The sequence below is a fragment of the Kryptolebias marmoratus genome, linkage group LG2 (genome assembly GCF_001649575.2).
Source record: "Kryptolebias marmoratus isolate JLee-2015 linkage group LG2, ASM164957v2, whole genome shotgun sequence".
NCBI lineage: Eukaryota > Metazoa > Chordata > Actinopteri > Cyprinodontiformes > Rivulidae > Kryptolebias > Kryptolebias marmoratus.
In genome coordinates, this window is record NC_051431.1 from 37447967 (window position 1) to 37475646 (window position 27680).

Genomic DNA, 27680 nt, shown 5'->3' on the forward strand with positions numbered 1-27680 from the left:
AATTAAACGAAATAAACATTTGAAATATATGAGTTTGTATGTAATGTATGAATATAATATACAAGTTTCACTTTTTAAATGGAATTACTGAAATCAATCTACTTTTTCATGATATTCTAATTTTATGACCAGCACCTGTATGTCCTTTGTCATTCTCCAATGCTCATTACTAGTGATGGCCTAATGAAAATTTGTGATGCATTGAAGCTTTTCAATCCATTCAAAAATGGTTAATTTCTTAAGGCTTCAAACACTCAGCAGCTCCCCCTGTTGATCAAAAGTTTGAGACAAATATGAGTTTACAGTTAAAATAAATTATAGTGTTAATTTTTTTAAAAAAAGGGATTGGAACAACAGAACTACAGTTTTTAATCTTCTAATAATTTTTTAGTTGGTAGGAAAGTGAAGTAGATATGCAACTATATGAATAGACACACACTATATAGATATATAAACCCAGTGGCAGCTGGTGGTAATATTTGTAGGGTTGGCTAACAGATGTATAATAAAATGCTGCAATTTGGATACCAACAACAGAAGCATCCAATTTGAAATAAAAAAGCCTGCTTGTGGCCTCATCCTGGCAGCCAGTTGTCCGCGGGATTCCAAGGTACTTGTAGCTGTCCTGGATATGCACAATGTTGCCTTCAGGTAGTTCAACCCCTTCAGTTGTGATCGCCTTGCCTCTCTTGGACACCATTCGGCTGCAGTTATCAAGTCCGAATGATATACCAATGTTCTTTCTGTATATCCTAATGAGGTGTCTCGTTCACTCTTCAGACGAGTAGCCAAAGCTTTGAGACATTTTATTTATTCACTGTGTAAATAAAAGGTCTGAATACTTTTTAAAAGATACAAATTGTAACTTTTTAAAAAATATATATTTACAAAACAGTATAAAACTTTGTTTTTACTTTGTCAGTATTGGGTACTGAGTGTAGCTAAATGAGAAAAATCATTTAAACTATAAGTGAAAGTCTGAATACTTTCTAAAGCCAATGTATAGAACTACATAACTGTAACCACAGGTTTTTCTGCATTAAGGAAACTCTTCAATTGGGAAACATAATAAAAATCTATTTTACTTATACAGATAAGTATAAAAAGAAAAGTTCAAAGTTTTAGATAGAATGACTGATTTTCCTGTCTAAAAGTCAATACAGCCCTGAAAAAAAGCTTACAATATGACAGGAAGTTATAAATAAGTTCAAAGCGATGTAACTTGTTTAAGCTGTTGTATAGACTGAAGTTATGACCTAAAGGAGGCATTAGAGAAAGTTGAATCTTTACTACTGGAAGAAAATGGAAACACTGAAAAACAACACAAGAAATTAATAAATCATAATTTCTTTATTGCTTGTAAATGATTCACTTGAATGCCATTAGTATGGCCTCTCTTAATATTTTGAACTTTCTAACAATGGCTCATTAAAATTAATTTAATAAAAAAAGATAAAAGACTGTGTTGAATTACTTCTGATTTTCAGTATTTAGTCCTGACCTAATCTTAACCAATGGTTAGCATACCTCATTTGTTATATTATCTGTGTGTTGTATATAATGACAGAGTTTATCAGAATGATTTTAGCATGTTTCATCAACAAAACCCTCATCGAGGAGATGCACAGAAAATAACCAGCCAACAAAGATGAATCCAGAGACCTCTCTTTACTCTGTGTTTACTGATGATTTGACAGTGAGCTGCTGACCGGTGGTCGAATGAGCTCCTCCATGATTACAGCAAGAACATGGCACAACTCTTTAGCCTGAAATAGAAAATAACACAATGGATTAGGCATAAATGTACACATCTTTTGAACACTTCATTAAACTTTCAGCTAATTCAGAAATGTGTGAGGACTTATTGTCTTCATATATGCATTCATTAATAATGCTAAACCTAAGGTTCAGCCTGTTGATAAAAAATCCAAACTTAAAGTGGTCGGCAGAGCAACCAAATAAAAAGAACATAAGCTGAAGTCCTGCATATCCTTTCACAGATAATTAGTAAGACAACATATATATATACACACACACTGCTCAAAACAATAAAGGGAACGCTTAAACAACACAATATAACTCCAGGTAAATCAAACTTCTATGAAAGCAAACTGTCCACTTAGGAAGCAACACTGATTAGCAATCAATTTCACATGCTGTTGTGCCAATGGAATAGACAACAGGTGGAAATTATTGGCAATTAGCAAGACACACTCAAAGGAGTGGTTCTGCAGGTGGGGACCACAGACCACTTCTCAGTACCTATGCTTTCTGGCTGATGTTTTGATCACTTTTGAATGTTGGGGGTGCTTTCACACTCGTGGTAGCATGAGACAGACTCTACAACCCACACAAGTGGCTCAGGTAGTGCAGCTCATCCAGGATGGCACATCAATGCAAGCTGTGGCAAGAAGGTTTGCTGTGTCTGTCAGCATAGTGTCCAAAGGCTGGAGGCGCTACCAGGAGACAGGCCAATACACCAGGGTATGTGAAGGAGGACGGCCTCCTTCACATACCGTAGGAAGGCAACAACCCAGCAGCAGGACCGCTACCTCTGCCTTTGTGTAAGGAGGAACAGAAGGAGCACTGCCAGAGCCCTGCAAAATGACTTCCAGCAGGCCACAAATGTGCATTTGTCTGCACAAATGGTTAGAAACTGACTCCATGAGGATGGTATGAGGGCCTGACGTCCACAGATGGAGGTTGTGCTCACAGCCCAACACCGTGCAGGATGCTTGGCATTTGCCAGAGAACACCAGTATTGGCAAATTCATAACTGGCGCCCTGTGCTCTTCACAGATGAAAGCAGGTTCACACTGAGCACATGTGACAGACGTAACAGAGTCTGGAGATGCCATGGAGAGCGATCTGCTGCCTGCAACACCCTTTAGCATGACCGGTTTGGCAGTGGGTCAGTAATGGTGTGGGGTGGCATTTCTTTGGAGAGCCACACAGCCCTCCAGGTGCTCGCCAGAAGTAGCATGACTGCCATTAGGTACCGAGATAAGATCCTCAGACCCCTTGTGAGACCATATGCTCGTGTGGTTGGCCCTGGGTTCCTCCTCATGCAGGACAATGCTAGACCTCATGTGGCTGGAGTGTGTCAGCAGTTCCTGCAAGATGAAGACATTGAAGCTATGGACTGGCCCGCTCGTTCCCCAGACCTGAATCCGATCGAGCACATCTGGGACATTGTCTCGCTCCATCCACCAACATCACATTGCACCACAAACTGTCCAGGAGTTGGCGGATGCTTTAGTCCAGGTCTGGGAAGAGATCCCTCAGGAGACCATCCGCCACCTCATCAGGAGCATGCCCAGGTGTTGTAGGGAGGTCATACAGGCACTTGGAGGCCACACACAATACTGAGCCTCCTTTTGATGTGTTTTAAGGACATTACATCAAAGTTGGATCAGCCTGTAGTGTTTCTCCACTTAGTGTGTGACTCCAAATCCAGGCCTCCATTGGTTAATAAATTTGATTTCCATTGATTTTTGTGTGATTTCTTTTTTGTTGTCAGCACATTCAACGTTGTACAAGTATTCAATGAAAATATTTAATTCAGATCTAGGATGTGTTATTTGAGTGTTCCCTATTTTATTATTTTTTTGAGGGGTGTGTGTGTGTGTGTGGGGGGGGGGTGTATATATATATATATATATATATATAGTGTGCAAGTTTGTCAGAACTAGTTACCTGTTCGAGATGAAGTGTGACTTTTTGGGGGTTAGTAGGATTGCCATAGTTGATGTCAACTGCTGGCAGTTTGCCTTGTTTCTTCGGACGGATGGTGCGCATAGACTGAACTTCTTCCAGAACTATCCAGAACACTCGCTCCTACACCACATAGTAAAAAAAAAAAATTGCCAAAAGGAATAAAAACTGAGGCCCTGGTTCTTTAAAAAGCACCTGGTTTGATTCCTAGTCATTTTCACTCTAATTCAGACCTTCATGCAGATGACCAAATTGTGACCTGTGCTGTGCAAACTATCCAAACAAATAAACAACACAACAAACATTTACTTTGCTTCTTACAAAACAGATGAAAGTTTCCAGTAAATGCAAAAAAAAACCCAAAAGTAACAATGACACCTATTACAAGGTAAGTAAAAAAAAAAAAAAAAAGAACATTAAAAAACAATCAGTATATATAGTATATATAAACTATATCAGTAAAGAATCTTCAAAGCACTGTAATTGTTTTCTCAGAGTTGTGATGCTGAGGGAAGTATTTTAGCCATACAGATAATGAGAAAAGATTACCTGTGTTTTTGGATTAAGGAAAAGAAGCCCCTCCTGGTTGATGCTGACCATGCAGGGGCAGGGACAACCACGATAGCTCACCTTCTGGGCTAAGAAACAATTGGAGCCAAACAGGGGCAGGTTGCTCAGAAAGTCTGAGAGGTACAAGATTTAGGTTAATACCATTACCCGAGGAATGGATAGGAGAATGTAGAGAAAAGTCTCTACCTACCAATGAAGCGTCTTTTGCCATCTTGAGGATTGAGAGACTGCATGGCAGCTATCTGACCCTGGCAGAAGGACTTGACCTCTTCAACTTTATTGCTGAGTCTGTCTTGTGAGGGCAGGTACTCTTTTAGTTCTTGCCTTTAAAGGAAACAAACAAACAGAGTTACAGTGTGTGCACTGTATATAGGTATATAGTAACATAAAAAGGAGAACCAAAAAGATTTCAGACATAAGTAAAAAAAAAAAAAAAACATGCTGCTTGAACAGTGAAACCACAGTAAAAACTGAGCAAGACATTGTTGAGGATCTGACAAGGAGCAACTAAAAACCAGGAACTGTGTCTCCTCAGAGAATGCTTCTTGTTTTAACACGTACTACTGGAATTAATGCATATTGTGCACTGCCTTTCATGCCAGAGTTTTAGTCTAAGATTAGCTTATGATGAGAAATGAAGAAGTTGTAGCAGTTTTGGTCAAACCTTGTAAATGATGCTATGTAAATGATCTCATGTGATATTGAGAGATCTTGCATTATCTGTTAGCACTTGAAGTATGTGTTGAGGATGATTTTCAGGTATTACCATATCACATTTAGCTCAGTATCTGTAAAACTGACTGAATTACAGCCAATTTTATGTTGGCTGTGGTCAGTTAGCTGGACTCTAACCAGCAAATAAGAAGAATGTTACAACCAACTCAACAAAAAAATATTTATTTTTTTTATAAAATACTTGTCAACATTAAAACCCCTCAGTTTTCAATAAAAATAAAGATACTGGTGGGCCTTAGTACAAATCACAAATGTATAGATGTCAAATGTCAGGTTACTGTCAGTAATTGTACTAAGATATATTTATAGTACTGCACAAACTCAACAGCTTGCCCATAGGTTTTACAATGCCCACACTCACATTTTTTTAATTTTTAGTTGCTAGCAAGCTGTTTAGTTAATTTCAGACTGTAAATATGACTCCAAGGTAGTCCTAGGCCATACTATGATCTTTATGAACATTTTTTTCCAGAGCTTTGCCAATGCAAGACCACCATGGTATCTTGACATCCATCTACTCCTAGATGATGACTTTGTCTACTTTGGCTCTAAACAAATAGATTTTTTTTTCAGGTTAATAAGACTCCAGAGGTCACAACCAGAATATTTCTTTTAATGTCCATCAGAAAAAATCTAGATAAGTGAAACTAGCCAGATTATCTGACCTTATCGCATCTTTAGAAACTTGAAATGCAACTTCAAAACAGCCAGATACATATAAAGAACAAATGTATTTGCAAGCCGAATATTACCTGATCACATCACAGCACATTGCTATTTTTTTTACTCAATTTGAGATCCAGATTTTATGAACAAGTGAATAAGACAAGTAAACTGATGGCTCATCAACTGTGACAAATATCTGCATCTGGCTGATACTTCAAAGTGAAACTGGTGCAAGAGTAACATTTTGAAATTAATAAAACCCTTTATGTAATTTTATAAGTGGCTGTACTTTGATTGCTCTCATATTTCTGCAGGCTTGATTTCCGTCCTCAGTGGCATTAGCACTCCTGCTTTGGATCAGAATCTTGCCAAGGAACTGAACTGTTGTATCAGAGCAACAGAGCTCGAGACTGCAGTCAAATCTTTATAAGGCGGTAAAAGCTCAGGTCCAGACAGCTTCTCAACAGAGTTCTACAAAACATTTTGAAAGCAGCTGGTTCCATTCCTATTAGAGATATTTATTGAGACTTTTAATATAAGCATGATCCCCCAAACCTTGAACTGGGCTTTTATCTCTTTGCTTTTAAAAAATGGTAAAGACCCTTTATCATGGGGACATATTGTCCCATCAGGCTGTCAAATGCTCACTTTAAACTTCTGATAGTTACTGGCCAGGAGGTTAGAAGCAGTTTTACCCTCATATTATATGAGGGTCTATATCTATATCTATATACCTAGATATATCCCTAGAAAGTGATTCTGCTTAGTAATGAAAACATGATGATGAAAACATCATCATGTGAACTATATAACATAAAAACAAATCAGAGTGATGTGATGGATTTTCTGAAATAATGGTGGACTAAATAACTTAAAAAAGAGAATTGTCTTTTGTGGTGGTTTATTATCTACTATAGCAGGTTACAAGTTCAACAGAGTTCAAAGAGTCTGGAGAACTTGTGGCCGAAGTAAAATAAAAAGCAGAGTGTAAATATCTAAATGGGGGATTGTGGTTTTGTACATGTTCAGACCCATGAGCCAATCAGTTTCCAGGAAATGCTGTGATCCAAACGTGCAGCTGAAGAGGGGTTTAATGACATCTGCTTGCTCAATTCCCTAGTTCCAAAGTCAGACTATAAAGAATTTATGATGTGGCAGTCAAATTGAAATGTCCTTTTTTGCAGGTAGTCATAATACCGTATTTTCCGCACTATAGGGCGCACTGGATTATAAGACGCACTGTCAATGAATGGTCCATTTTCAAACTTTTGTCATATATAAAGCACGCCTGAAATAAGGCACATCGTCATGTATCTCCAAATTTTTGTGACTTCGCGCAGACCACGCGCCACGCTCCATTCAAAATGGATGATTTTGGTGCTCTAGCAGAGCTGGTTCACCTGTATCAGCATTTATATGATCTCCCTATGAGAGATCACAAAGATAATCAAACGGTTCAAAACTCACAGAAGAATACTGCACTGACATAAGCATCAAGTATAAACACCTCCACCATTCGCTCAGATCCGCGGAGCCCTGTGCGACACCACAAAGTGCGACTATAACTGAGCCTTAATGCTGCAAGTGGTGCGGCTTTGTAGTTTACCAAAGCTATACTAAAACATTACGACTTTTTACAAATATAAGGCGCTCCGGATTATAAGGTTCACTCTTGTTTTTTGAGAAAATTGAAGGCTTTTAAGTGCACCTTACAGTCCGGAAAATACGGTACCCTTTTTATCAATAAATATAAAATGTTCTTTTGCAATCAGTCATAACATGATATAGTTTTGCATCCACATTAGTAAAAAGGTTTAAACATTAGTTCCACTTACAATTATTGTAGGAACAAAACTGAAAATAAAATAATATAAATATGGTCATGTGCTCTTCTTGTCATGACCACATGGCACCCTAGTGGGCACATCTCACAGTTAGAAAACCACTGGTTTAAGAACAGCTTAAATCATTCTGAGGTGACAATATACAGTTATTTCATTCAGTGTGGTCCTATTAGCCAACATATTAAAATGAAAAATGGCCTGCACTTGGATAGCACTTTGTAAAGTCTGAGGACTCCAAAGCACTTTACACTACAATCAGTCATCCACCCATTCATCCACTGATGGTGGTAAGCTACATCGTAGCCACAGCTGCCCTGGGGCAGACTGACAGAAGTGAAGCTGTCATTCAATTGGTGCCACCGGACCCTCTGACCACCACCAGTAGGTAAGGCAGGTGAAGTGTCTTGCCCAAGGACACAATGGCTGAGATGGATGGAGCAGGGGTTGGAATTCCACTTAGTCAAATTGCTCAGGAGTTATAATAGTGACTTCAGGTTTGTAGTACTCACAGTGAGGGTTGGCTTATCAGACCCTGAGCTACATGTTGCAGGGCAGCCAGCTCTGCAGTCTGCTGGACTGATGAGGACCCTCCAGCATAAGAAGAAAGCATCAACTTTCCACTCAGGTAGTCCTCCAGCAGCTACAAAAATACACAGATCTTACAGATAGAAACTACAAAGGTCAGAATAAAAGCCTGCTGTGAAGTCTCTTGTTACCTGCTGATAATGAAAGTCAATGAAGAGGCTGTTTCTAAAGGACAAAGGCGTTCCCCACATGATTCTCCTCAGAGACAAGAAGATAGAGCCATCATCCAGCAGAAAGTCAAACACATACTCCTCAGAATGTAGGGGACGCACCATCCCATCTGAAAGACAGACAGCAAACATTTCAAAAAGGTGCAGACAGTGATCTGTTCATCTGTCATTTATCATCTGTTCCTGTGTTGTTGGAACTTCATCATATCTAGGTTCAAGTTTCTACAATTACTTGTCATGTAACCTCAAAGCAACAAATCCCCTAGTTGAAAAAAAAAAATTCTTCTGACTATTTTTTATTTGACTACCAATCACATGTTCTGTGAAGAGTTTCTTTTAAAGAAGCTCAGTAAATATCATTATCACAATTTTAAGGTTATAAGGTATTAACTATTGATAACTATTTGACAGAACATCCCTTAAAAGTTGACTGGGCTATATAATGAATGAAAAATTATAGTTAAAAATTTGAACAGCTCTACAAAAAGTCTGACTTGGTATATAGGGCACTATATAGTGAATACATGGACAATTCAAACACAGTCTTTGTCTAAAATCACTTCTGGCTCTCAAGAAACTAAGCTGAAGACAGCTAATTGCCAAGTGCTAAAATGCTAACACACAGTGTCAACATAGAACCTTGTTATGGTTAACAGTTTTACCTTGAAGTCTTATGGCAAGAAGAGAAAACTCCTTGATTTCTGTGAGTTGTACTATTCCCATCTCTTGACACACTTCTGTTACCACATCTACTGCCATCTACGATAAGATAAACAAGTGAAACCACAGAAAAATGTTCATGAACAGAAGATAAATGGGCTTGATTATTTTTGTTTTAGGTGTAAATGCATCTTACACTGAAGCTACGAATCTTAACAGGAAAATCTACTCCTCCTGGAAGTTGGACAGGAAAACGTCGAGAAGTTTTTCCAGCCTGCAGAAAACAAAGACCTTCTTTCAGTATCAGCTCAGCTGTGGATGTAGGATTTGGCTGAGTGGTGGAAGGAGGAGGGTAACACTCAGGACTTCAACTAGAAGTTGATATTTAGTTTAAGGTAAAGTTTAAAGTTTTTATTTGTATATATACACAGACTGTTTTAGTAGGATTTTTTTTTGCAGAGATAAGAGTTGAGAGAAAACAATTACAGTTTCACATTTTGACTACCACCTAGTCATGATGGAGCAGTTTAAGTGTACTAATGATCCTAGGAGCTATGCTATCTGGGGCATTTATCCCCTAGTAGGGTCTCCCATGGCAATTTGGTCCTAGGTGAAGAACGAGACAGAAAGCCCATCATGGACATTAGAGCAATGAATTAGTGTACCCAGCCCGGAGGGTTACTGGGGTCCCACCCTGGAGCCAGGACTGGGATTGGGGCTTGTGTGCGAGCACCAGTGGCTGGTCCTTCACAAAGCCCAACTAAGCCCAATGGGTGCTGGCTAGGAAATTCCAAAACAGGTTACATGGGCTTGCTCCTTAGTGAACCCACCACCCATAGGAGGAATAATAAATGGTAAATAGACTGAAAGAATGCACCTTTCAAGTTACTAGGCCACTCACACAGCACAGTCTTTGCCCTCAGTTACCCATCTACACTCACATTCATACACACTTCTACATCTCTACAAAGCTAATCCAAATAAATAGTTTTATAGAGTCTAATCAGTGCTTTAAGATCACATTCATACAGTAATGGGGCACACATTGAAGGCAAGAGGGATTCAGTATCTGGCCCAGGGACACCTTGACATGTGACTGAATGCTGGTGGAATCAAACCTCTGACACTGCTCTAACCACTGATCCACAGCTACCCAAAGGTGAATGAAGGGTTTGATGATTTGTAGATCAGGTAGAGAAACAAGGTGGGAACCTTGGCGGTCCGATCCCCAATTACAGAAACCGTCAGTTGGGACATGGAACATCATCTCACTGGTGGGGAAAGAACTGGAGCTTGTGGAAGAAGTTGAACGATACTGGTTGGGTATAGTTGGTCTCACCTCAACACATGTTGGCTCTAAAACCCAAATCATTGAGAGGGGTTGCATATTTTCCTTTGCTGAATTTGCTCCAGGTGAGAGGCAATAGATAGGGGTGGGCTTTCTGATAGTCCCCAAACTCTCTGTCTATATGTTGGGGTTTATTTCAGTAGATAAAAAGGGTTGCATCTCTGCTCCTTTGGGTTGGAAAACGCAACAGTTCAGAGTACAACCCCTTTTGGGAAGCCCTAGAAGGGGCCCCAACTGGAAACTTCATAGTCCTGCTGGGGGACTTCAATGTTCATGTGGGCAAAGACAGCGTGACCTGGAGGGGGTATTATTGGAAGGAATAGTTTGCCTAATCTGAACCCAAGTGGTGTTCAGTTATTAGACCTATTATTACTATTATTATTAGACTTAGTATTGACAAATACCACACACTATAACCTTTATAGGCTAGGTTTATTTGCAATGCACATCCCCACAATCTTCAACTCCCACTTCTGGCAGAGCTTTGACTGTGTCCTAGAGGAAGAGGGGGGCGAATGGGTCTTGTTTAGCTTGGCTATTGTCGAGGTGGCTGTAGCAAGCTGCGGCTGAGAGGTTGCTGGGGCCATTCAAGGCAGAAACCCCTGGACCCACTGGTAGACACCAGAGTTTAGGGGGGGCTGTCAAGCTGAAGGAGGTCTACAGTCCATGGCTGGTCTGTTGGTCTCCAGAAGCAGCAGATGAGTACTGACGAGCTAAGTGGTGTGCAGTGCAGCAGTTGCTTATCTAGAAGATTTCCAGTTTCTGTGAATGTGCCCTTTTAGCTGCTCCAATGGACCTGCACAGGTCCATTGGCACATATTGAGGCCACTTGTATGCAGCTCCTGTTTTTTTTGTCAAAATAAAATAATATTAACATATACAAGATAGCATTTTAAAATGAGTTGTTAGTCATCCTGTTAATATCAATGCTAAGTAGCTAACATGACAGTAATATTGCCATAATAGAAAAGCACAACATAAGCCAAGTTACACAATTCTATAAATCGATCAGATGGAGAAAATTAAATAGAATTGTACATACTACCAGTTGTGTAAACATACTATATGCAACCTTTTTATATGATGACATGGGGTGATGGGGTACCTCATTACAGTGGAACATCACAAGTAGATTACAAAATGAAAAACATGCCTTTACCTGTCTGAGTGTGTCAGCCAACTTACCAGAATGGCCTCCATCTCAATATGGGAGGGGATGTTGCGGCGACCACCAAAAGTGACTGAACGCTGTAAGTTATCTTGACATACACATGCCAGCTCTGAGAAAATCAATGGTCTCCATGAAACATCAAATGAAAAACACTTAAGAGACACTTTTCAAAATGGACTTTTCCTTCCCTACCTTGGTATGGATGCACGGGATCCTGAGAAATCTCTTGCAGGTGTTGTGTGACATAAGGTTTTAGGATATTAGAGCAGGGGAAGAAGCCAGTTATCAGATTTAGCAGTCGCCAACCAAAGGTACAATTGGATCTGCAGAGATGAACCATCACAATGTGAAACTATTTGCAAAAATATTTAGTAAAATTGAAAATTTCTGAAGACATTTTGAAAGGTACTACTGTAAGGCAGCTATTGTTAAAAACTCTTGCATAATATTCATCAACTTTCATCTACAAACCTCAATAATAATTTTGGACTTAAAGTACTTTAGCAGTAACCTAAGGTATAACGGAGCCAGTTTTCTAATTTGAAGAGTATAAGCTTTCTTTTGAAATCCCAGGTTAAAATTTCTTCCTATTTGTCCTTTAAGGTTTGATGTTAGACCTTAAAGATTAAATTCAGAAGAGGCTTTCATTCAATTCTCCTTAACTTAAAAGTTCTCAAATTCCACGTAATCTATGCCATGATGGAATAATAAAACAAAGAAGAACCTGCTGATTAACATAAATCCATTGACCCAAAATCTGCTGAGTGACTGGTTGCCATGATGGTTCCCACCTTTCCTGGGGAGCAGAGGGAGGAGGGGCAGCACACAGCAACACTCTTCTTTAGACAGGCAGAAAGAAACCTAAACTGAGCCTCAAACAAACTTTTGCTGTGTAAAACTATAAGTTGTATACAAAAATTTTGAAATATTATTGACATAATTTTCTAGCAGCTACGTGTAAACTTTTATTTAGCTTCAGTATTTTATGTGGGACAGTTGGCAGGGTAAAGAGACTTTGCATTTCAGATTTTGAAGTGCAAGTTTCTGTGTTTTTCCTTGAGTTTCTCAACCTTCTTTTTCTCTCAAGCCAGGCCTGGGGGTGGGTGGGAGCTTTGGGTCCAAGCCTACTCTACTTTCCTACTCTGGAGTTGCCCAAGGAGAGAGGCATTGGGCAGGTGTGGGGATACTCGCAAGCACTCGACTAAGCACATCAGTGTGGGAGTTCTCAGTGAATGAGAGCGTGACCTCTCTGTAGCTTGAAGTTGCAAAAGGAAGGGTTCTGTCTGTTATTTGTGCTTATGCACCAAACAGCATTTCAGATTACTCAGCCTTCATGGAGCCTCTGGATGGTGCCCTGGATGAGGTACCATCTGGGGATTCAGTTGTGCTCCTAGGGTATTTTAATGCCCGTGTGGGCAATGACAGAGTCACCTGGAGGAAAGTGACTGGAAGGAACACCTCCCTAATCTGAAGCCAAGTAGTGTTTTTAGTGGACTTTTGTCCAAGGCATGGGCTGTCCATAACTAACACCATGTTTGAGCACAGTGTGTGAGGATTTGGATTTTTGTGTTTTCAGTTTTGTTATCTTTATTATCTTGTTGCGGTTTTGAGTTATTGTTTCAGTTTGTTTTTTCCTGTTTGTGTTGTTGTCAGTATTCACTCCTCCCCTGTCACTCTTTTGCCTTCCTTGCCACGCCCATCTCCACCTGTCTGTCATTATCCCCACTCACCTGTTTCCACTTACCTCGTCACCCTTAGTGTTCTAAAACCTGGTCACTTCTCCCACACCCAGTCGGTTCATTGTTTGTTGTTCATTGCTTGTGTTCCATGGTTCCTTGCTGCTTTAACTTGCTACATTTTTGCCTTGCCTTGAGATTATTTAGATTTTTGTTTTGCTGCCACGACAGCTTTTGTTTTATTTCTTCTTTAGTTAATACATTTGTTGTTTCAAGAAGAGGAGTCTGCACTCTGGGTTTGTCTCCATCTCCACCGAGCCTGACACAGTGTGCTCCCTTAATGTACTTGATACCAGGCCACTTTGGGCATAAAGGTCACTGATTAATTTTGTTATTTTATCATACCTGCAGAGCTATGTCTTGGACACTTGAGTAAAATGTTCAAGACGTGTATATTTTCTAGGGTAGGGGTCACATGACAAATGATGGATTGAAACCTTTTCTAGTTTGTACTGTTATTTAACAGTGGAAAAAAAATTGAGTTTGCTTTTAATCAGAACCAAATGACATGAGGTAACCCTGTGGATTTTAGAAGCCTTTAGTAATTGCAGACTTCAACTGCTTCGTGTAAGTTCTGTGGGAATCTACTTTTAATGTAATTTTTTGTACATCCCATTTAGTGTTTCCTAAACAAACCTAGAACATATACTCAAATGCATCACTAAAACCTTTAGTGAATGACAAACTCACCTAGTTGGGTTGTTGGTGCTTTGCTTGACGACTTGGCAGTAGATTTCATCTCTCAACATTTCCTTTTCTTTCCCTAGCTGTACAAAGCAGTCAAATTTACTTTAAATACATAGAAGTCAAGCTATGGCTACATTCACACTGCAGGTTTCAACGCTCTTAATGCTCAGTTCTGATTTTATGCTGAGATTTTCCACATGGTTGTTCACATTATAATTTAAATGCCATCAGACTCCATGTGAACAGTGTACAGCCCTGAAGTGACCCACCTTGCAGAAAAATGTCACATCACACAAAGCACACTGTTTATAGAAATAAATATAGATGCTACACATGTGAGGGTGTGTATCAATTCTTAAGTTGTTGTGCAATAGGAGCCAACAAAATTATTATTCACCATACTTTTCATCCACTGCTTACATTTGATCTTGCACTTTTCGTCTACTCTGTCACAGAATGGTGATACTGTCACACTTCAGTGATGTAAAACACGTAAGAAAACTCACCACTTAGTAGTGTGGGTGGGGATATTAGGTTTGCTATTTTGAATTGTCAGGATCTAAAATATCTAATAAAACATAGCAAAGTTATGAATAACTTATGGCATCTTGGTGCTCATATAATTTACTTACAACAGACCCATTTAAGGGATACAGACCATACCAAACTGAAGAGAAGTTGGACAGATGCATGTTTCATCCTTTTTCAGGAAATCAAGTGGTGTTGCCATTGAATTGCTGAACAAATACATATTCCCTTTGTTCATTTTAAAACAATTTATGATTTTGCTGGCAAGTTTGTATTTGTCCCAAGGCACATTTATGATTTAAAAGTAACTCTTATGAATGTGTATGCTCCCACGTGGGATAACTTTTTTTGTCTGGTTTTCTCAAAACTGCTGGATTTGACTATTTATGATTTAATTTAATGATGGGAAAAGATTGTAGCTGCTTGATCGACCCTTTCTTATACTGCTCCTACTCCACTTCTGCTCTTCAGTCAAGGTCGTCAAAATGATTGAAGCATGTATGAAAAAGTTTGATTGTGGGCCTCTGGTGCTTTTAAAATGCCAAAAACAGGCAATATTCTTATTTATTTTTAAAGACATTCACCATACTTGCACTCCGATTGAATTTTTTTTAAATAGCAGACTGCTCTAGTCAATTTCATATTGTAAATATGACTATCATAGTCTCAGCCTATGCTTCAGTTTTCATGATTATTTATTTTCAGAATTCTGCTAATGCAAGACCACTGTGGCATCATTACACACATCTACTACTAGATAACGACTTTGTCAACTTTCTCTTTAAACAAATCAAATTTTTCTTTTACATTATTAGACCTCCAGAGGTCACAGCCTCCATATTGTGGGAAGCAATGAAGGCTTTTATAAAGGAGGAGATTATTTCTTCTAGGGCCCATCAGAGAAAATCTAGAAGACAGAAACTATCCAGGTAATCTAAGTGCATTGCTTTTTTAGATTCTTAATAAGCTACTGTAAAAACAGCCAGATAAATACAAAGAATTAATATCTTTGCAAGCCAAATATAATCTTATCACATTGCAGCACAACACTGTACTTTTACTCAGTTCAAGATCCAAATGTTCAAAACAAGGGTATTATACATAAGTATAAGTAAATTGCTGGCTCATCAACTGTGACAAATATCTGCATCTCAAATGATACCTCAAGTTAAAACTTGTGCAAAAGTAACATCAGACCCATTGGAAATTAATAAAACTTTTGTGGAATTTCATAAGCGGATGTATTCTTCTGATTGCTCTAATGGTTCTGCAGACTCGATCACCTTCCACAGTGGTATTACCATCCCTGCTTTGAATTAGAATTTCTCCAAGGAACTGGATTGTCCTAACATGACAACAGAACTTGAGACTGCAGTTTAATTTTTACAAAGCAGTAAAAGCCCAGGTACAGATGGTTTCACATCCAAAATTCTACAAAACCTTTTAGAAGCAGCTGGCCCCATTCCTATTAGAGATGTTTACTGAGTCTTTAAACCTACTGAGACACAAGCTTTTGTTTGGCGTGCATTTTTTTTTAATGCAATGCCCTCATATTAGGACGCAGGGTCTCAAGAGGTCAATACAAATATACTCCCACAAACCTTGAACTAGGCTTTTATGATGTTGTTTTTGAAAAAGGGTAAAGACCTAATATTATGTGGTTCATATCGTACCATCAGCCTGTTAAACGTTAACTTCCTACTGTTGGCAAAGTTACTAGCCAGAAACTTAGAAGTAATTTTATCCTCAATTATATCCCCACATAAAACTAGGTTTATCCACAATAGACGTTTCTTATGTTTTAATCTTTTGCAAATATTTATTGTGGTTTACAACTCCTTTACCACTACTCTATGTAAGGCTTTAATTGCTCTGGATGCTGAAAAAACATTTGACAGAATAGACTGGAATTATTTCTTATCTCATGAGTAAGAATAATATATGCAGCCCCTCAGTCAGCAGTCATAACCAATGGCACAAACTAAACAATTTTGCTTACATCACTCTACAAAGCACAGATGATCACCAAGTCATCTTTTATTTGCCAATGTAAAGGAGCCTCTGTCTATTGCTTCACAGTCTCATCCTGACATATCCAGCATATTTAAAAACAGTGTAAACTTGAAAGTTGCCCTATGTGCTGATAACTTCTGTTTCTCCTCTCTGACCTGTCACACTTTATCCCAGCTTCCCTTTCAGTCCTAGATGCATTTTGTAAAATGTTTGGATATAAACCGGTTTTGTGTCATGGGAGTATATATAACAGACTCATCGGTTAATCTTGCACTCATGTGACCAGAGTGGCCCATCAGTGAGTCAGACGAACAAGGACCCGAACGAGCCTCTTTTGTTAGGAGAGTGAGAACAATTTGCAAGCAATCCAGCTTACATCACATCTCAGCTTTAAAAGCTCAACTCCACACTCTCTATATCTGAATTGAGAAAGCTCCTAGGATGAGAAGCAAAAAGTCTTCAACTACAGAATAGATCTCCAGTTGTTGTTGTTTTTGTTTAACCTTTTTTGAATTTGCCTTTTTCAGATACCTTCAAGCTCTACATTATGTCAGTAGCACATTCCCAGTATTTCTGGTTCTTCATAGCCCCTCTGATTTTAAAGTGTTTCTTCCCTTAATGAGAGGGGCAATATATATAAATATTTTCAACCTTTCAAATCTTTTCACTGTGTGAAAAACTGTATGGGAGATAGATTTGTGATTGTTGAACTCAGATGATGTTTGGGGGATGTTGTAAAGTGGGTACACAGATCTTTAATCTGTGCTCAGCTCAGTGTCATGCCATATTGAATTCTACATGAAGCTCACTATACTAAAGCCAGGCTTAAAAAAATATTTGATACAGTGTCCCCTCTGTGTGAACAATGCTAACAGGCCACAGCAAATTACTTACACATGTTTTGGAGCTTTCCTTCCATGAAGAGATTCTTGTCTAATTTTTTTCTTATGGTATCTAATGTAACTGGAGAGGATATTGCTCCAAATGTTTTAAGTACTTTGCTCAGGGTGTGGCCTACTTCACCCAATCTCTCTCCTGGACTTCATAGCATTCACAACTCTGCTGGCTACGGTGCTAATACTGGTAAGTTGGAAATCTGTAGATCCACTTGCATATATAAGATGGATTAGAGGTGCTTCTAGTTTCTTATATTAATCATCTTGTCTTAATCTTATTTTAGGTACCAGGGCTTGGTTGGGGTAAGGAGTGCCTATACATTGTTATTGATGTAAAATGTTAAAAACTAAAAAAAATTAAAAGCTGTTTAAAAAATGGTAGGATGAAATGCAATGAAATCTTCAGACTGAGGTCGCTTTGAAAAACATCAGATATGTATCTGATTTAGGGCCCCAGATGAAAATGGCCTGGTCTGGTCTGTGATGTTTAGATTGTCATAAAAAAATCAGATATGGGTTACTCTTGTCTGCAGTGTGAACATAGCCTAAGAGACAAAATTTGAATAAGAGCTCTGACCAGCAGAATGTAACTCAAGCAGCCCACTTGAGTAGTCCCCTTTGTCATCGGGAGGTCACCCATAAACTGCATCAGGTCTATAAAAAGAGATAAATGGTTAAAACATAAAAGAACACAAGAACAGTCATCTTGGTGAATAGAACAGTATAATAATGTGGATAAACTCACTGATAAAGCATTTCACAGCCAAATCATTGATTTCAGGATCATTGTATAGAATCAATGACTCTTGGATGGGGACCTTAATGTAAACAAAGTAAAATGCATTTAATTTTCAACTTTCAGTTTCACAAACACGGTTTCTAACTTTGAATTCAACCAGTATTCCAGGTGAATATCCCTAAACACCTTCTAAATGGTTGTTAGAAACTGGTTGTTTCACAGCCACGCAGAGGATATTGCTATTTTGTGGTGCTGTTTGTCCCAGGAAAATCCATTTTCTATTTCTATTCTATTTGGGGACAGCATTGAAATAAAAAAGAAAGGATTTCCATTCCATTATTGCTTTTTATGGCTACACAGGGCTTTATGGATTGTGGCTCTAACCACCCGTCAGTGCCAGGGCTCCGACCGTGGTTCAAGTTTGGTCAAGGCTCTACGCTTCCAGGCTGGTGATTAGAGCTGTGGACAGCAGCCGACCACCACTCTTTGTGGATGGTCGAAACTCCATAGTTCCAGTTAGTGGTTAGAGTATGATTAGAGTGGACAGCTGGATAAAGATTTCATTGTGGTCATGACAGTTAATTTATAAACATACTAAAAGAGAGTGGAACCGCAACAGAATGCATGTCAGTGTACAGAGTTGCAGACGGGGGAGAAAGTGTCAGTAGCAACCAGATTGTAGCAGTGTCAGTAGCACCCTGGATATAAACTTTTAAGAGATTCTGGTGTTTAGAAAAAAAATTTTATGCTCACACATGTAATCCATCCATCCATTCATCTTCTACTGCTTATCTGTGGTCGGGTCTCTGAGTAAACAGGTCCAGGAGAGAAACGCAGACAACCCTCTCCGAAGAAGCTCATTTCAGCCACTTGTATCTGGGATCTCATTCTTTTGGACATGATCCAAATCTTATGACAATAGGTTTGGGTTAGAATGTAGGCGGACCAGTTAATAGGAAGTTTTGCCTTTCGAAACAAATCTTTCTTTACCACGATCGATCAAAGCAAAGCCCTCTTCTTTTTAAAATTTTTCTCAATTTCTGACATAAAATAACTTAACACCTTGTAGTTTTCCTGGGAGTGCTGGAAGAGGTGGCTGGGGAAAGAGATGTCTGCGCCTCCCTGCTCAAACTGCAGCCCCTGCAACCCTACTCTGAAACAAGCAGCAGTTGATGGATGGATGGATGGATGGATGGAAATAACTGTTTCTATTGTGAGCTATGTCACCAACACAATTCAAAAGTAAAAATATGTAAAAAAATCATGGTTTATGTCCTTCAGGCTGAAAAAGTATCTAGGCTAAAATTGGACGAAATGTGTTCTAAAAGTGAAAGGTTTTTAAAGGTCTACGTCTAATTTTGGTTCTGTATTTAGCTACATTTGACTGTAAAATGTAAGTAAATGCTAGAAAACTTTAAAAGTAGAGTTCTAGCAAGAATCAAACTTAGGTCCTCTAATAATTGCATAGTTTACTAAACTAAATAGCAACTGGCTGAATTAGTGAACTGGTAATTACATTTGTATTTTATCAATTCTGCTACCTATTTTATGCCACAATCAGGATCCCATCATTGTACATATAAAAGAGGCACTTCTTTCTTCCTCTAGATATCCAGTATTTAAAATTATTTCAAATAAATTAAAATTGTTGACTTGATCTGTAGCCCTAAACTGTCTGTCTATTGTTAGGATTTTTAGGTCCAAAAACAATTTAGACTGGTTTTCTACAGTGAATGAGCATGTGACTTCAGAAGGTTTTGTAGACTCTTACCTCTGTGTGTTGAACTGCTTCTGAAATACTTCTTCCAGTGGCTGGAACACCAGTAGTCCCAACTCTTCAGTCAACAAATCATGGTAGCAGAAATTTAACCTTAACATCTTTTATGAATTCAAACCTCGTAATATATTTCACAACAATAATAAGCCTCCTTTTTACATACCTGAAGTATTTGGTAGCAAACTCAGCTATAACTGAGAGATTCTCTAACTCATGAACCGAGCCCTGAACTGAATTCTGAACTGATTCCTGTGCTGAGCTGGGACGGGAGGCCTCTCTCCTGAAGGGCTCAGAATTACTGCTGCCCATCTGTCTGCTGGCTTTGCTGACTGGATGTGGAGAAGTGTTCTCAGGTGAACTGAAAGGCTTAGCAACCCTCATGCTTTTCCTCCTGGTGTCTCTTCGATCCAGATGAAGGCAGTGGTAGTCCGGGGCTGCAGATGGCTGTGTGATGTCTTCTGGGAAAAGACCAGAACACCCTCCAATGGTGCCAAACAGCCAACCTGCAAGAAAATGAAAAAAAAAAGTGAATAAGAGAATGTTGTTATGACTCCAATGATGACATTGAACATATCTCACACTACAAACAACAACACACATCCAAATTGTGACCTCACCTGTCTGGGATACCTCCATTGGCAATAGTTTGATGACATCACCTTTATTGAAGCTGAGGAGACTCTTGTCATCTGTTACAAAAGTCTTCAAAGCTACCACGTGCCCAGAGTCCTGGGAGCAGGAAGAAAAAATGTGTTTAAGAATATCTAAACTAAACTGAATAAAAAAACAACATTCGGATGCAATGCAAGAAAATTATTGAATATGATATTAGAAAGCTTCAAAAGGAAATGAATTAAGTAAACAATGGTAAAAACAACAAAAAAGCCACCTTGATAAGCTCTGTGAGGAATAACTGAATCATGTCAGTGATCTGTTGAGCCCTGGTTGACTGCAGAACCAAGCTGTCATTCTTAAGCTCCAATTCCACTCTCTCAGCACCCTGGAGTTCAACTGACAGGACCTCTGCAAAACTATATTTATTAAAACATGAACAAAAAGTTAATTAGGGAGAATGATAGATAAGCAGTGAAAATTTAAACTAGCTAACTAAGAGCAGATCCTGTTTTTCCCATTACTGGTTATTCAAGCAGGTGAACTAAGCGAGACATCATAAAGCCTAAATTCAGAACCAACAGGAAGTAAGTATTTATTCCATTTGACAGACAGATATACAGTAATGAAAAAAAATTCCACCCTATCTCAGTTCTAGAGTTTTACATATTAGGACATAATACACATAATCTGGTTGCCAAATATAAGGGCATCTGACTGACAGCTGAAGCTCAGACCAAACTGGGTCATGGGGCACTAGAACAATGATCCCAAACACAGCAGCTAATTTACAACAGAATGGCTCTAAGAAAAGAATCAAGGTGTTGCAATGGTATAGTCAAAGTCCAGAACCTCATTTTGATGGAAATGCTGTGGTGGGAGCTGAGCAGAAACAAATGCCTGCAAACCTCAATGAACCAAAGAAAAAAGAATGAGCCAAAATTCCTACAAAACCATGTGAGAGACTGATAAAGTTCTACAAATATTCACTGCTGAGAGTTAATGCTGCTAAAGGACGTTTTGCAAGCGGCTGGATCTGGGGTTTAATACAGTTTTTCAAACACATCTTTTCCATTTTGACTTTGTTTGTGATTAACAAATTGTAACATTGTGGACTCTGTTGTGTGATTTTGTGCAACTGATATTGTATTTCAACAATTTTATAACCTGGTGAAGACCAGATCCATTTTATTATGTCCTGATATGTAAAACAGCAGAACAGAAAAAGGTTGGACTTCTTTTCCCATGAAAGCAGATCTTTAGTTAGTGGTAGTGACTTTGTGTAATGGTTGTGTCCTTCAGGTAACGGTTGTGTTCTTTAAATGTTGGTTGTGTTCTGTACCTGTAGCCTTTGAGCAGTTTGAGATGCATTGGATGGATGCCTGCTGCTCTGACCATCTTCAGAAGACGAATGCCTCGATGAGAAATGCCCAAAACTATAGTGTCCCCTCTGTCATCCTACATGCAAACAAAAGATTTATTCAAATGATTTATTGTCTTTACATCAAGTTTATAAATAAAACTGATTTGTTTTTACTTTCAAAAACAAAGTTATAGAAAAAGATATTTAAAACTTCTATGAAAAATCTTTTTTAAGAGAAACTAACTATTGCTTTCATTTCCAGAAAGATGGTCTATTGTAACAACTGCTGTTTTTATTTTTCTAATAATGGAAAAGAGAGCAATTTCTAACAAAAATAGTTATCATGCCGAAGGAATGGTTTGACCTGGGCATATATTGGTCCACATTGCAAAATAGTGATAGAGATGCAAATGATTTGATTTGCAAGGAGCTGCACATCCAGAACAGACACCAGAGGAGATAAGTGGTGGCACCACAAGTAGACCAATAGTGTTTATCAGATAGCTTCAGGAGCGTTCAATAGAACAATTAGTGAAGGTCAGCAGACATGCAGGCGTCTTTCAGATTCATCAGACAGCCACCTGCGTAATTTGCGGGGGGGATAGGGGGGTTATGACCCCCCCAATAATCTGATCTAATCGCTATAACCCCCCCAATAGAAATCACATCATTTCCATGTACAAAAAACATCTTACATGATGTTAATTTTCTTTATTCATGATCAATTTTGGGTAAAATAGTAGCATGTTTAATAATCTGGCAATGTAATCCCCCCTCCTGTAAAAACTTGGTATCACCCAACCCGCCTTCTCTACCAAGCCGCTGCGTTTGTTTGTGGAAGCAGCCGCTTATGGCGTGATTATTGTGCGCCATAGCCGCTGGGCAATGGGGCTGTAGCTTTAAAAAATGAGAAGAGCACCAAAAAGCGGACAACCAACAGTTTTTCAATGTTGGTCGACAACACCCCCTTATAAAAAGAGAAAAAAACAAAAAGAGGTAAATGTATATGTATTGTTAAGTTAGCTGATGGTTTAATAACTCTATGCTCTGTGTAGCAGACACTATGAATTCCTCCGTAGCTTCTCTGTGGTCTATACACACTCCTTTTTATCAGCTGCAGCAGTAATCTCCACCATTAGTTTGAGCCATTTGATTATCTGTGTGATCTCTTATAGAGAGATCATATAAATGCTAATACAGGCGAACCAGCTTCGCAAGAGCAGTAACATTGTCCATTTTGAATGGAGTGCGGCGCGATTGCGTGACTGTTAGCGTGCGCACCCTCGCGGTGATCAACTTGATCGTGGTGGTGGTGGTGGTGGTGGTGGTGGGGGGTTCCTGAGTTTAGTCAAAATCAAAGCATTTAATGCTAAAGTACCTAAGCACATTAAAAGGTCCATCAAATCTTAAATGCAGCTCACTGCAGCTGCCAGTCTGATAGTTTAGTTCTGTGTGTGGACAAAAAAAAACAAACTCTAGGGCTAGAAAGCTAGAAAATATCTACAGGTGCCAGGAAGACAAGTTAGTAAATACAAAAGCCTCCTCTTTTTCATATCATCTGTGCTGATTGTAAACATAAACCTATGGGCTGTTTAAATGTGCATAATTAATAATAACGAAATCATAGCAATTAATCACAGGGCCACATAGAGACTAACAAGACAAACAACCATTCACACCTAGGGACAATTTTAGAGTCATCAATTAACCTAACATGTATGTTTTTAGTCTGTGGGAGGAAACCGGAGTACCCAGAGTAAACCCACGTGTGCACAGGGAGAACATGCAAACTCCACCCAGAAAGGCCCCAGGCCAGGAAGCGATCCTGCAACCTTCTTGCTGGGAGGCAACAGCTCTAACCACTACGTCACTGTGCCACCAATATGTAATATTATATAAACAAGTATAGTTTGACTTTATGTATTCAGTTATTAATAACTGTAATATTAGTACTGATAACAGGACCAAAGATGAGTCCCAGAAAAGTCCAGAATGACACTTGTTATATTTTAAACACATCAAGTTAAAACCTTTTTCTCTACAGAATGTGTTTAATAGTAAAGATTGCATGAAACACTCACATGCTCAGTGGAGAACAACAGACTGCTGTAAAATATTGTAGTTATTGTATTTGGCAGGCCAACTTAAAACAGTTTTGAAAAGTGAAATGAGGGGCTGCAAAATTGATAGTAAAACAAAACAGGTTTGTGAAAGAAGGGACATTTAGAGAATCAATTTTGATCAAATGATTGCAGAAATTCAGCATAATTAATGATTAAAAATGCTTTTAGGAGCTTATCATTTGTCTAAGATGTCAGAAAATCACCCTGTATCAGTTCCCTTTTTGAAATGTTAGAAATTGCAACCATGAAGCCTCAGGAGTGCTTTGAACATTTTGATAAAAGTATAAAATTTAAAAAAGTCATTCATGTAGATCAGAAAAGAATCTCATTTTTTGGCTCCATAATAAACAGTTTCTTTGAGTTTAAGAATTTTTTTTCTGACAGAAGCAAAAATTCAGATGAATTTTTCTTAAATTTTACAGAATGTATCTGCCTTAGGAAACAGATTTTTATATTATTTGTAAACTGTTACTGTTATCCTTCAAATAAACTACTAACAAAAATCCTAAAGCTAGGTCAAATTCTTCCTTTCTAAAATGGTTTCTTTGATTCACAACAATTTACATTCAACAAAAACCCAGCTAAGGTAGAGAACTGGTACATGTCCTAAATTAGTATAACTCCAAGTTACTTATAAACCAGGGTGCTGTCTATGAATGTTAGCTATTTAGGGCCAAGGTTTAATCCAATGTTTCAAGATCCTAAAAACACCACTGATGGTGCCTCTACTTTATAATTTAATTTGTTTAGTAATGGAGCTCTTAGCTGGAAGATTTCATTATGTGGATTCATTTCCTCACCGAAGGAATTGAACTACAAATAATCTGTTTATGACTCCCACAACAACAAACTGCAGCAATAATGGATAGAAAGGTGCTCTTTTTCCACAGAGAGGACTGAATAGGTATTTTTTATGCCTTTATAAGTGATAAAGTTTGTCATTGGTGAAAAAAATAGCTTCTCTATGCTGCTGTTTAGACACCTGCGATGCTGACAATTCAAAGACTGCTGCTGCTGATTTTTACCTGTCATTTGTGTTATTCAAGTCATTTCATGGGAGTGATTACCATTGGTAAAACTTAGTGCTTTATAAATAAAACTGGCATGACTCGAGAGCAGGTGATGGCACATTTTGGTGCAGTGGTGCAGAAGTAAACTTGTGATGTAACCCAGTTTTCTAACACAATGCCTTCCAACTTTTTGGTGAGACATTTGAACATTAATTGAGCTGTTTTTATATCAGGATGAAGAATGTGATAGTCAATCAGGTGACAGAGATGGTGAGGAGCAAGGAGACAACAGACAAAGTGAAGAAGTTGAGAAGACTGAGGAAACAGTAAGCAACTCAGGGTCAGGAGATCAAAGAGAGACAGATAAAGAACAGGGAAAGGCAGCACAAGAAACACAGATGACCAGGTAACAGAACTAAAAAATAAATGTCATATATATACATTTCACCATATTTGCTAAAAATGACATGAAGGGTTTTAGCCCGCTCTTGTTTAATTACTAATGGCTATATTTGTGGAATCGTGTTGTAATTTCTCCTAGCCAAATTTTAGGACAGCAGGTAAATACACTTGGAAAATTGATAAATTTAGGTATGTCATATAATACATTCCAAAAGTGTAAAATATTTGTTACTGTTGGAAGAAATGTGAAAAAGTAAGCCTTTTCTTAATTGTTGAAGATGCAAAATAAATACAAAAAAAGTTAAGTAAAACATAGTAAAAGCATTACATTGTATTTCATATACAGTTAACCCAAAATCTCCTGAATCCTTTTAGAAAAGTAAACGATTTAAAAATGTAATAATTATTATTATTATTTAATAAATAAATAGGCAGAGAGCCTAACCCCCCCAATGTTGGACACAAAGTTACGCCCCTGCAGACAGCATTACCATCACTTGGTAGAGTCTGCTGGGAGACTGTCATAATGGGTTTGCATGAGGCTGGGTGGTTGTACTGTAAAAAGGCCCAGTGTGTGGTGTATAGATCTCACAGTGGCCCAATGTTGGAACCAGGCCACTAAAATCATAAAGACACCAGTCACCCAGGACTTACCACACCAATGGAGGACAGTTGTGTTGTGTCCAAGCATTACAGAACCTCATGACATCTGCACCTACCATCTGGACACAGGAACTCTTCACAACACTATGTGTCATCCTGTCCCATGTCTCAACTGATATCAGCACGACTACAGGTTCACTGTCCCATGTGTAGGCTGCCATTAATACAGAACAGAGACAGCTGAATTTGGAGTGACACCATAGCTGACAGGAATGAACTGATGATGGGTAACATATAAAGTTCAGTGATGGGTTTTCATACTGAATGACCACAAATGACAATCATGTGTGCTGCTGAGGGGAAAGGAACAATCCTGCCAAAATTGTGGAGCAACACACAGGTATTCCTTCAGGTATCATGGTGTGGGGAGCAACATGGTCTGACTTTAGGTCCCCTCTGGTAGGGATTCAGTGGACCCTGATGGCACAGAGCTACATCAGTGACATCCTGTATCCACATCTTACCCCTCTTGAGACAGAACCCTGATACAGTTTTTCAACTTGACAATACCAGTACACAAACAACACATGGGTCTGTGGTCAGCCTGAGTCAAGTTGAGGTCCGCCTGGAGTCAGCTAGGTCCCATCCAACACGTGGGATCAGTTTAGACATCAACTCTGATCCAGGGCCTATCTGCTGGATTTTTGTGAGACAGTTTTAAACTCAAATAAAAATCTTGTGACATTTTGATTTAGCAAGATCCCGTTGCACAAGGTCTTGTTACACCCATACAGATTTACTTCGTGATTTTAAATTTTATACTTTGTGCAGCACTTTGGTCAGCTGAGATTGCCTTTAAAATTGCTATAAAAATACTTCTATCTGACCTGGATGTCAGGTAGTTTATATTCTCTACCTTTCTGTACATTATTCCGAGACTTCTTTTGTTGTGAACTGACACTTTATAAATAAAATCAAAGATTATCAATAAAATCAAAGAGGAAATGAATTGAACCTGTAAACATTTTTTTGCTCACCACAACAGTGAACAGTCGGGCAAAGTAATGTTCCCAGTTGTCTCGAGCAGCAATGACAATTCTCTTCTTTATGTTGTCATCCTGGATGCTGCTTGTAGTTGTTCCCACATTGAAATTTGCTAGAAAGAAAAACATGAATAAGATAACTGAAAGATAAAAAAAGAAATATGACATTGATAGCAACTCAAAGATTCTTTAATGATGCATTCTCTCCCGCCTTGGACAGATGATGATTGAAATGGCAGCAGGTCAGGTCACTGTAACGCCAACTCAGTAAACTTCAAGTACGCTCACTGCACCTGACCAATTCACAACATGTCAGCTCACTGAACAACAACTTGATAACTTATTCCAAAAGAAAATTCATTAAACAAAACAACTAAACTTCTGCTCATTGAATAGAAACAAAACAAAAATTACAAAAAACAATACAATTAGACCTGTATTCATAAAATACAAAGTCCAGATGTTTTTTTCATTTTTTTTTTATTTGCCATGCCCTGGATAATTGAGAATCAAGACCACCTTGACAACCTACTGCCTACCAACATGTTAACCATAGGCGCCGGAACCACTGGGGCCAGGGGGCCATTGGCCCCCCCACTTTCCGGCCCTGCCACTGCGCTGCGTGTTCCCACCAGACGGCTGCACAGACTGCACGCGACTCTCACAGACTGTAACTAACGTGTCT

General features: G+C 38.7%; 1 protein-coding gene across 1 annotated transcript in view; it reads right to left on the reverse strand.

The window, feature by feature from the left end:
- Positions 1–1331: 1331 nt before the first annotated feature.
- myo15b (myosin XVB) overlaps positions 1332–27680 on the reverse strand; it is a 66287-nt gene continuing 39938 nt past the window's right edge. The window contains exons 21-39 of the mRNA XM_025011021.2: positions 26990–27108; positions 21794–21909; positions 20729–20870; positions 20457–20568; positions 20003–20342; positions 19834–19897; positions 18069–18141; positions 17901–17977; positions 13890–13966; positions 11656–11786; positions 11478–11572; positions 9141–9218; positions 8947–9043; positions 8246–8394; positions 8039–8169; positions 4475–4608; positions 4264–4397; positions 3697–3837; positions 1332–1766 (exon numbers count right to left, since the gene is read on the reverse strand). Of these exons, the coding sequence (XP_024866789.2) occupies positions 1680–1766; positions 3697–3837; positions 4264–4397; positions 4475–4608; positions 8039–8169; positions 8246–8394; positions 8947–9043; positions 9141–9218; positions 11478–11572; positions 11656–11786; positions 13890–13966; positions 17901–17977; positions 18069–18141; positions 19834–19897; positions 20003–20342; positions 20457–20568; positions 20729–20870; positions 21794–21909; positions 26990–27108 (2297 nt within the window). The 3' untranslated portion in view covers positions 1332–1679. The remainder of the gene's footprint in view (positions 1767–3696; positions 3838–4263; positions 4398–4474; positions 4609–8038; positions 8170–8245; positions 8395–8946; positions 9044–9140; positions 9219–11477; positions 11573–11655; positions 11787–13889; positions 13967–17900; positions 17978–18068; positions 18142–19833; positions 19898–20002; positions 20343–20456; positions 20569–20728; positions 20871–21793; positions 21910–26989; positions 27109–27680) is intronic.